Here is an 11,859-nt window from a genome sequence, read left to right as displayed (position 1 = left end):
GAAGACGTGATCATCTTTCGCAAATTGTTTTTTTGTTTATGCATCTGGGCGAGACTGATGAACGATGTTGCAAATCTGGTGATTGCGGGCCTATGTAGGTTTCTTGATTTTGTAACCTCCTCATCATGTTGACAATGCCAACATGGATATAGATATAACCAATCATGAAGATGGCACTTTTCAAAGTATTCTGCACTTTTAGGATCTTTCCAATATCCTCTAGCATTAAATCAATGCAATGTGCAGCACAAGGAGTCCAATATAAATATGGTCTAGTTGCCTTTAACATCATTCCTAAAAGAGAGAAATAAAAGATTAAAGGGAAAGCAAGAAGATTCAAACAAGTAACTATGTAAGGATATGTTAATTGTTTAGTATACCTACCTGCTTTAACATAATTAGATGCATTGTCTGTCACCACTTGTACTACATTCTCCTCTCCTATCTTTTCCACCATATAATCAAGCATTTTAAACAATGTGTTTGCATCCTTTTTGATTTTCGAGACATCCAAAGATTTTAGAAAGACCGAACCTTTAGGAGAATTCACTAAAAAGTTCACGATATCTTTCTGAACAGTTGAATCACGCCATCCATCAGATAGAATTGAGCAACCTTTTAATGCCCATTCTTACTTGTAATCTTTCAACTCGTTTTGGGTGGATTCTACTTCATTCTTAAGCAAAGGAACTCTAAGCTCATGCATGCTTGGTGGTTTGAATCCCGGGCCAAATTGTGCAACCGCTTCCATTGCAATGTGAAAGCTATCATAAGACGCCGCGTTAAAAGGTAGCCTTGTCCGACTGTTGGAAGATTAAAAGGTCTGACTGTTGGAAGAAAATCGAGCCCAGACCCAAAATTTAAAAATGGGTCATTGTACGTGAATCGCTAAAAGCATCGCCTCGTCGCCGCCGCCTCATGTACTCGCCGCCGCCTTGGTGGTCGGAGGCTTTTTTCTAAACGCCTCGCCTAGCGCCTCAGGCGCGCTTTTTAAAACACAGATAGAAGCATAATTATTGTGTCAGAACCCAATTGATATCTAAGTGACCTACATGTACGTCCATGCAACTATAATATTTATAACAGACTACATGCACACAGCCAACGCCATTAGCATACAAAGTATTCAATTAGCTATATTAGTTCAAACTCTGCATAAGTTTTAACTACTATCAGCTTAACTGGTGGAGAGCATACACTACAAGAGAATTTTTAACAAAACAAATTTATATGATACTCCAGGTATTTTGTCTGTGCCATTCTCTTGCCAAAAATAAGAGGGGAACTATTGTGGTCACAATCAAAGATCTTTGGATTTCAGAGTGCCCAATCCAGTCCATGCATTTACGACTACAGCTCAATAAATGTTAATGAAACAGCACATACATGACTAAATCTATGTTACAGTCGCTGTCACCAGACTAGACTCTCCATCCACCAATGAACCGAAAATTGGAACCAAAATCATTCAGAGATGAATATCAAAAGAATAAATTTAGTAACATGCATAAACGATTGGTACCCAAAACTGAGAACGTGAAAGCAAAAAGCCCATTCCAAATAATTTCTAAGGCATAAGAAAATTAACGGTTGACTCATTCTATATCAAATAAAAGGATTATAGATTAAAATTAACCACCAAAGATTCCCGTTAAAATCGTGCGTCAGAGGTCTATGACCAGTTGAATTAAGCGTACATAACATATGCCACAAATATAGAGTCAAAATTTCAGTAATTCAGAAACCCAATAAAAAAACAAGGCAATTTGAACAATAATACACGGTATTACCAGATCAACTTTTTAAGCAACAACAGTAATAATGAAATAAATTACTTAAAGAATTTTATCCAGTGTTATCTACAAAAACTAAAAACGTAGTGAAAAAAGGGGAAAACAAATCAACAAATACATGCGAATTATCTTATTAATATAAAAATGAAACATCCATCATCCCTATTCTCCACGGAAAATAGTTCTAATATGAAAGATAAAAAAAGAAGGAAAAATCAAGGAAAATCTGTCCGATCCAAAATGCATGATTCACGGTTGTTATTGCATGATTTTTTTTAATTGAAGAAACTTAACTTTTCTGCATTTCAAATTTTAATTTCTATATTTTCAAAAGATGTAGAACAAATGTAGGAAACCAGAAAAGCTAAGGAAAATTTAAGAAACGGTTTCAGAATTAAAACAATGTCTACAAAGACAAACAAAATAAATAGAACCATGGAAACCCTTCAACTTTTCATAAAAATATAAAATAGAAAGAACTCAACAGAATAATTACCGTACCATCTCATGCCGCAATGGTTCTTTGCACGCCACCGTTTTGCCGCGATTCACCAAAACAAACGATCCAGTGAAAAGGCGCAAAATCCTCAAAAAAAAAAATCAGAAACTATAAACTAGGTCACGATCTTGAGCATTTGCTATCAAACCAGAGCACCAAACCTCAACCAAGCTCGCCACATTCTCACAACGAGCCGCGTACTCAACCGGGACTGGTCAAACTCGGCGATCCGAATCCGAGTCTCGAAAAGAAACGCTCAAAAAGTACAGTAAACTATCAAAACTAGAGAGATAGTTTCCCTTCGAACAATACTTCCTTCGTCGGAGAAATAGCAGTTTGCCGGGGAGGGAGGCCGGCAAAGTAAAAAAGGTGGTGTTTGTTTTCACTGTGCAAGCTCTTCAAACCAATTATGTATGCGTCGTGCAGACCACGCGCAGACATTAAGCTTCGCAGACTGTTTGTTTTTTAGAAGACAGAAGCTCTTCAAACGTCTGCGCGAGCTCTTCTTGGTGCAGACTTGGTTTTATGTCTTTAAATATCTTCAATCCTCTTCAAGAACATTTATAAAATATATTTATTTATTAAAATAATTTTAAATAATTTAATAAGGTTATTTATTTTAAAATAATTTATTATAAAATAATTTATTATAAAATAATTTACTTTAAAATAAATTATTATAAAATATGGATTGATTTATTTTAAAATAATTTATTTTAAATAATTTATTAGTATGAATTGATTTATTTTAAAATATGGATTGATTTATTTTAAATAATTTATTAGTATGGATTGATTTGTTTTAAAATATGGATTGATTTATTATTGTAGTTGTATGAATTGATTTATTTTAAATAATTTATTACTATGAATTGATTTATTTTAAAATATGGATTGGTTTATTTTAAATAATTTATTAGTATGTATTGATTTATTTTAAAATATGGATTGATTTATTTTAAATAATTTATTAGTATGGATTGATTTATTTTAAAATATGGATTGATTTATTTTAAAATATGAATTGATTTATTTTAAAATATGGATTGATTTATTTTAAATAATTTATTAGTATATATTGATTTATTTTAAAGAATTTATTTGTATAGATTGATTTATTTTAAAATATGGATTGATTTATTATTGTAGTTGGATGGATTGATTTATTTTAAATAATTTATTAGTATGGATTGATTTATTTTAAAATATGGATTGATTTATTATTGTAGTTGTATGGATTGATTTATTTTAAATAATTTATTAGTATGGATTGATTTATTTTAAAATATGGATTGATTTATTTTAAATAATTTATTAGTATAGATTGATTTATTTTAAAATATGGATTGATTTATTTTAAATAATTTATTAGTATAGATTGATTTATTTTAAATAATTTATTTGTATAGATTGATTTATTTTAAAATATGGATTAATTTATTATTGTAGTTGTATGGATTGATTTATTTTAAATAATTTATTAGTATGAATTGATTTATTTTAAAATATGGATTGATTTATTATTGTAGGTGTATGGATTGATTTATTTTAAATAATTAATTAGTATGAATTGATTTATTTTAAAATATGGATTGATTTATTTTAAATAATTTATTATTGTAGTTGTATGGATTATTTAAATTTCTGTATTATAAAACTAAAATTATTTAAATCTTAGTATTACAAAACTCTTTTAAGTTTAAAAAGTCAGTTTATTTTATATTTCAGTTCATTTTAACAGTCTGCAGACGTTAAAAAACAAACGGTCTTCTTCTTGCAGACTGCAGACTTTTGGTCCACCTCTTCTGCTGCAGATGCCTGCAGATGTGGTCCGCAGACTGCAGATCTTTTACCTCTGCAAAAACAAACACCACCTAAATGAGAAGCGGAGAGTGGGAAGAGAGAGAGTAAAAAGGTAAGGCTAAGAAAAGCGGAAAAGAACCGCGAGAGGATAATTTACACATTTTATACTCAAATATTAATGTTTTACCCTCTAATATTACTATTACAATCGGAGGTGTTCAAAAGTTTGTTTAATCGATAAAATCGATTGAATTAAAAGATTTTTTTTGTTAATTGGTAAGTTAATTTTAAGTTCGGTGAATTAATGATTAATAATTTTTTAAAGTTTAATTATCAGTTAATTCAGTTTGAAATCGACTAATTAATTGAAATTTTTAAATTTTTAATATATTAATTATATATTAAAAGCTTTAGAAGTATTTAAATTTTGGTTTTAACCAAATGAATTAATTTAATTAGCCAAAAATATTAAATATATAATATATATTATTTAAAATTTCAGTTAATTTAGTTAATCGATCGATTAACCGAACTTTCTTCGGTTTGGTTAATTATTTTCAAAAAACTTCGGTTATATTAACGGTTAAAGCGAAAAAAATTCGATTAATGAAAATTTGAAAATTCGGTTCGATCGGTTAACCGAACCGACCAATTGAACACCCTTAACTACAACTAAATGAAATAAATAATATGGTAAATTCAAAATATAATCACCAAACTTTTAAGATACTTGCATCTTGGTCACTAAATTTTTAGATTTTATAATATAACCGAAGAACTTGAAACAATCCTATCATGCTTTTACGAGTAGTTATGTTGTACAATGACCTAATCTAATATGAATTTGTGACAGATTTTAACCTAAAATAGTATCATGGTCAATCTAAAAAGTTACACAATCGATAATAATTTTGGTTACAATAGAGAATATTATATTACGATAGATTTTAACTTAAAATGTTACATGTCTACTCTAAAAAAAATATCAATTTTAATTGCAACCGAGAATATCTTGACGATTACATCAAAATAATTATGTAATTTTCATGATTTGTTATGAAAATATAATATTTTTAATTTTATATTAAAATATGATTTAATTTATTTTAAAAATACCTATAAGTGTTTTATGCAAACAACATCTACCATTTTTTAATTTTATATTAACCAATTGCATTTAAAGTCATCGTGTTTTTACAAAATATCAGTCGCCTTGCTTAGTGGTTAGGTGAAGTTGTGAAGGAAAAGTGGATGTTTATTCTTTAGGTATTTCAACCAAACGCCTTGCTTGACGGCTAAAACGCTCTTTTTTCCTTGGCGCGTTTACAAGGAACCTTCCTTTTTTGTTTCCTTTTTCCACCTCATTACCCTTGGAAAAAATATTAAATGGCGAAATTAAAAAGAAATTTTGTCAATTCGAAATGACAGTACCATCAAAGACATCAATAGGAATGTTTAGTCGAATGACAATTTGAACTCAATTTGATCAAAGTTATGTAAAACTTTAACATGAGTTGATTCGAATTGAATTCAAGTTAGACTCAAAATTTTAACGAGTTGAGTCGAGTAAAATCTAACTCGACTCGATAAGTTCCCGAGTAACTCGTTAATTTTTTATATAATTTTTTAACAGTTATCTTAAAAAATTATTTCATTTGAAAAATTACTAATTTATTAATATATAATAAAAAAATATGATAAGTTATTAATCTATTAATTTTTTAATAAACAACAACAAAATACTAACTTATTAATTAAGATTTTACTATACCTAAAAATCAAACATTCTTTATTATTTTAATGTATTTTTGGATTGTTACGTTGAATTTAGACTTTGAAATTGCTTCATACAATCTTTTGATATTTTTGGTTAAATTACTAATTTACGTTGAATTTTTGGAAAACCGTCACTGTCACTCTTGATGTTGTCTTCAGAATTAACTTGAAGTCACTTTTGCCCATATGTTCTAATAAGGGAGAAGAATAATCACAATCACAATTAATAAATGGAGATGAACTCAGTTTTTTAATACCACTCTCGATTTCTTCCTTCAATGATGTGACGCCTAATTCTTCTTCCATATGTGATTTGTTCTCTAAACTCTCATCTTTCAATGGAACGCTATACAAATTTGTCTCTTATGTTTTATTATTTAAAACATCATCCTTTAATGAACTTTTCATATTACTATGTGTCAATATGCTCATTAATTTTTCAAATTGGCCATTTAAATTTTCAAATTGACCTTTTAATTCTTTAATTTGACCATTCATTATAGAAAAGTCATTTTTCAATATTTTGCACCGAATGAAAGAATGTCTCGAACTTGTGATCACTTTGATAAAGAGTTCTTATATTTTTTTTTCTCATGTACAACTTCAGATTTTTTCCTATATGCACATAAAGTAAATAAATAAATCTTACATAATATATACCGACAAAAAAGCATCATTCCCCTTTCAATCATTCAATCAAAGGAGATAAGAGCTAGTGAATCAGAAATGATTAATTAAGAAAGAATAAGAAAAAAGTTTTTATGGAGCATGCATATCAATATTCAAGGATCATAACTTTTGTGCCACTTCTCATTCCTAATTTACAAAAAAATTAATCCATTTAATCCACATTTAATTTATTGGATTTATTTCATTTTTTTCTAAATTATTGGTTTGTACCCACAATTATCAACGATGGGACCTTTCATGGATTTGCCTATATAAGTAGTAGCTAAAGTTGCAAAAATAAGAGCTTGAATCCCACTTGTAAATAATCCAAGAAACATGACAGGTATAAGAATGACTGAAGGTAATAAAGAAACAAGAACAACAACTACTAATTCATTAGCTAATATATTCTCGAAAAAGTTGAAAATTAAGTGATAATGGTTTGAAATCGGTAGACACGCTGCTATTAGGAAGCAGTACTAGAGCATCTCAGTTCGAGTCCGAGATCATGGCTATTGAGAACAAATCAAATCAGATGGTTCTATTTCTCAATCTTTCTATCTTGCTTCTAAAGAACCAAGGTCAAAAAGACTGAGAAAAATCAGTCATTCACAACCACTGATGAAGGATTCCTCGAAAAGTTAAGGATTAGTAATCCGTTTTAGAAATCAAATGGGTTCGATCATATACATACGCGAAGAAGGTAATAAAAAAAGAGAGAAATAAGATAAGTTCTTCTTTACTTTTATCACTTAGGAGGTCAACCTCTTTCAAATATACGATTCCGGCAATGCAATGGAGTTGGACTTTCATGCGGATCCGAATGAATCATCTTTTCCATGGAGATAAATCCTTGCATGCTAAGGAAGAGGATAACAAGTTACAAATTATGTTTAGCAAGTTACAAATTTTGTTTCGGTAGGACATGTATTCGAACAACCTAAAATTCAGCTATTTCAACTACATTAAATGATATTTCAAATTGGTCAAGACTCTCCAGTTTATGGCCACTTCTTTATGGTACCAGTTGTTGCTTTATTGAATTTGCTTAATTTTCAATTAATTATAATGCACATACTTTATTTTTTGTCTTCTCCGAATTCATATCGATATGATGCTTACACTCCATCATCTTAACTTGTTTTGAAGGTGTTAAGTTTAGATTCATCATCGACGTGAAAAAGATAAAATCTAAGCCTGCACACTTAACATAACACAAAGCAGAAACAACCACCTGTACCGATACTCCTATATGGAGTACCAGTACTCGTATTCAATACCCAAACAACGTACATATATTGTACCAGTACATATAGGGTACCGATATGGGCATGCCCACGTATCGATACAAACGAACCAGTGTACCAGTACACGACAATGGATGTTTAATAGTCGAAAACAAAAGCGTGTATTAGTTGTTGCTCTTGGAGTCACAGCACCGGTTTAAAAGACCTAAAATAAACACAATAAAATCCGTTCTTCACATCTCATGGTTTCGATTTATTTAATTGATATTTATACTTTAATTTATTCAATTATTTCAAAACAAAAAATTCAATTTACTTTAGAAGTATTGCGCTCTTATTATCTAAAACGAGAAAAATATTTTTCTAGTGCTTAACTGTTGTAATTGGTTTTGTTTGATGTAATTTTTTTAATTAGAAAATGAACAATCTAGAAAACATAAGGCTTGCATCAAGGACGAACTATGTTTGTCTTTATCTAAAAACTTAACAATGGTAGAAGGATCTTCAAAAACGACGATTCTGTCTGGGAGGGGATCAGCTTTCTTGGCTAAAGCATTAGTAGTGGCGTTATTCCGACGGGGAGTCCAAAGAATAGAAGTTGCACATGCCTTATTTCAAAGTCTAGCAATAGCATGAACTAGAGGGATTGGATTGGACCCAGCATCCGGTTGATCAGGAAGTTTTGTTGCTTCAAGAGAGTCGGTTTGAATAACTAGGAGTTCGAATCCTTGCTCCCAAGCTAGCTGAAGGCCAGTGAAGATGGCCCATAATTCCACTTGTAGCGTTTGCACTATTCCAATCATTTTGTTGAAGTCTAACATCCAGGATCCTTCATGATCGCGGAAAACTCCTCCTATAGAACCATAACTCGTTGACGAGAGATGGCACTGTCAACGTTCGGACATATCCAGCTTGGAGCAGGAGCTTTCTATTGGACTGATTTGATAATTGTTTGTCGAGGTTGGTCTTGACGTATAGTTCCTTCAGAGTAGTAGCGAGCCCAAGTAATACTTCTTTCTGTAATAGTAACGACGGAAGTGTAAACTTGGTTAAAGACTTTATCATTCCGACACTTCCATAACTGCCAAAGAGTAGATCCAAACACAGTTGGCCAAGCTAAGTTCTAGGGGCTGATAACACCTGAGATGTGAGATTAATGGAAAACCAATCATGCAAATCAGTTTCAAAACAGGTAATAGCAGGCTGCGAAGGAATAATAGGTTTCCAGACAGGCTTGGCATCATCACAATCACGCAAAACATGGAGGGTGGTCTCATGCATAGTATGGCAGCTCGGGTAAAAGGGTTGGTGCCCTATAAAACGCCGACATCTTTCATAATTAGTCATAATTTTTTACTTAAAAGATAGCCACAAGAAAAGTCGTAATATATGAGATAGAGGCAAAGTCCATATAACCTTCCAAATTGGGAGTTTAGGATCCCAGTTGTCAGGTACTAAACAACCATAATCTGATTTAGTGTCAAATTTACGATTACTGCTTGGACTCCTGTAAAGGCAATCATCAGCATCCATTGGATCCGGGCTTTTAACGCTGGAAATATGGACGAGGGCTTCGGTAATAAAGAACCAGGAGAGCTTGGCCATATCCCAATTGCCCATGTGGTCAATGAGGTAGGAGAAATGTTCAATGGGAATAGGCTCAGACGGGTTCCGTAAATGATTTGTAAGGGGACCAAGGTCTGAAATCCAGACATCCTTGAGCAGGTGAGTATTGTTCCCATTACCGATGGACCATGCGATACTTGCCCGAAGGTCTGTCCAAGAAGATGAAATAGCTCTCCATAAAGGTGTTGAGTTGTTTCTATTTATAGATTTAGGACAAAGAGAGCACATCTTGTATTTTTGTCGTAAAATACGAACCCTGAGGGCGTCGAGTTTAGTGACAAGAAAGAAGCCAGTTTTTAGCATGAAGGCTAAATTAAAGTCGTAGTCTTCCGAATACCAAGCCCTCCATAGTCCTAGTTCACAAGTGAAATTTTTGGCGAGGTAGATTTGGAGCCCCAAATGAATTGCCTCATGATTTTCTCAATTTTATTGCAAATAGTGCGGGGAAACAAAGAAGTTTGCATAAAATACACAGAGATAACTGCAAGAAATTGCTTGGCTAAAGTGATTCGTTCGGCCATAGAAAGGGATCTAGAAGCTCATCCAAACAGACGACTCCACATTTTGTCAAGAATAAAATCATAATCCGACACTACAAGAAAATATACCTTTAATGACACACGAACGATGATACACGCTAATTTATGACTTGCAAAACACGTGTGTCATAAAAAAATGTCATGTTTTTTAAAATCTGAACGATTTATGACTTACAATAATGTGTGTCATATTTAATAGTCATAATCCAAAAAAATTACAAAAAATACGGAGTACACATTTAATTGTGTGTCATCTTTAGAAGTCGTATTCTAATTCCCCCCCATTATTTTCATCCTTTCTCGCTTCTTCCCCCTCCATAATTATCAGTTCACGCCGCTTCTTCCGACCATGTATCACACAACAAATGGAATCCCACTCTTATTTTAACCAATTTTAAAACAAACAACCAGAGAAAAAGCTCCAGACTTTAACAGTTGCAAACGCCAAGAGAATCTAAGTTCCCCTTGCAAATGAGGGTTGGAATTGTTTTTCTTTATTATTATCATTTTCGTAGTGTTTTTCCCCGGTAAATAATCATTTTTGTTTTTTTACAGGGGGAGGTAATCACATTGGCCATCTAATCCATGGGTGTTGCTGAATAAAAGAGACTTGTTTGTTTCAGGAATAGCTATTGTAAAATCCAAGGAAACTGGGGGGGAAAATTAGGTGCAGTGCTTATATATGAGATTGCTGATAACAATATTCCACCATTCCCAATTTTACATTTTTCTTTGAAGCTCTCTTAATCTTTGCCCCTTCCTTTTCCTTTATGTCTCTGTTTTGAAAATCAGACCGGACCGACCGGTTCAATCGGGAACCGTTACTTAGTCCGGTTCAATCTAAACCAGTTGAACCGCTATTAGTGAACTAGTCAGAATCGCTGAACCGTTCGAACCGGACCGGCTGAAAACCGAAAAAAACCAGAAAAAACCGGGAAAAACCAGGATTTTTGTTTTTGTTTTAAAAAAAAAATTAAAACAAACAACGTCGTTTGTTAAACGAGCCAAGTCGAACTCGAGTATTGCTGAGCTCGACTCGAACTTGAAAACTTTAAAAGTAAGCTCAACTCAACTCAAACTCACAAGCTAAAAATTATCAAGTTCAACTCAAACTCGAAATATAATATTGAAACTTGAACTCAAAAAGGCTTGAACTCAAAAAAAATTTAGAAGCTCGATTGAAGCCTAAAATTCGAGCTTGATTGAAGTGAAAGAATAGTTTACTCAATGCTCACCAAAAAGCTCCATGATTTTGAATGCCAAATTACTCTATTATTTATAGAAGTTAGTTGTAATGCGCTTCTAGGTTTCTTAGCAATGTGAGATTGCTTTGTTCTCATATTTTTACTCTTTAGACTTTTGGGATGCTCTTCTATGTTTAGCCATGTGAGATTGTTTTTTTTTAAATTAAACCAAACAATATCATTTTGTTATGATTTTTTAACCCCAAATTTATTTTTTAATTATAGTTATATAATTATATTTATTATTTAATATGTTTTACCTTAAATATTATGTTGTAGTTAATTTGAATCATTTTGTTTCACTTGATTTTATGGTTTTTAACTTATATATGTTATTACTTGCTTTGAATATGACTTGTGATAAAAAAATTAATTTTTATTAAATATTTTTGGTATTTTTATTTAATTTTTTAAATAATTATAATGTCGTCCGGTTCTTCGGACCGGTCGAATCGGGTTCGACCGATTGAACCAGTGAACCGATAGTATGACCGGTTCGTTAACCGGTCCGATTCTGAAAACCATGCTTCATGTAATCTCATTTTATGATATTAAAACCCCTAAAATCCTAAATAGAAATTCGTGAACTTGCAAATCTTTCTGCCCTGTTTGTTATGTCTTGAAAGGAGTTTTCTTTATACTGTTTTTTTTTGTGTGTGTAAC

The 11,859-nt window shown here is 31.7% G+C and overlaps 1 protein-coding gene across 1 annotated transcript; it reads right to left on the bottom strand.

The window, feature by feature from the left end:
- Window positions 1-10: 10 nt before the first annotated feature.
- LOC120127510 lies at window positions 11-751 on the bottom strand. The gene is made up of 3 exons (XM_039145404.1): window positions 671-751; window positions 385-571; window positions 11-294 (listed from the first exon to the last, which is right to left on the bottom strand). The coding sequence occupies exons 1-3, from the start codon at window positions 749-751 to the stop codon at window positions 11-13; spliced, it is 552 nt and encodes a 183-aa protein (XP_039001335.1).
- Window positions 752-11,859: the final 11,108 nt, after the last annotated feature.

Source organism: Hibiscus syriacus, unplaced genomic scaffold (genome assembly GCF_006381635.1).
Source record: "Hibiscus syriacus cultivar Baekdansim isolate YM2019G1 unplaced genomic scaffold, ASM638163v2 tig00110469_pilon, whole genome shotgun sequence".
Classification (NCBI taxonomy): domain Eukaryota; kingdom Viridiplantae; phylum Streptophyta; class Magnoliopsida; order Malvales; family Malvaceae; genus Hibiscus; species Hibiscus syriacus.
The sequence above is the reverse complement of the archived record's forward strand: the minus strand, read 5'-3'. Positions and strand labels throughout refer to the sequence as shown.

Coding starts and splice junctions, on each gene's coding strand:
- LOC120127510 (XM_039145404.1), bottom strand. CDS start 751: ATGGAAGCGGTTGCACAATTTGGCCCGGGATTCAAACCACCAAGCATG. Junction 572..670: donor TTCCTTTGCTTAAGAATGAA/GTAGAATCCACC, acceptor TCAACTGTTCAG/AAAGATATCGTGAACTTTTT. Junction 295..384: donor ATCTAATTATGTTAAAGCAG/GTAGGTATACTA, acceptor TCTCTCTTTTAG/GAATGATGTTAAAGGCAACT.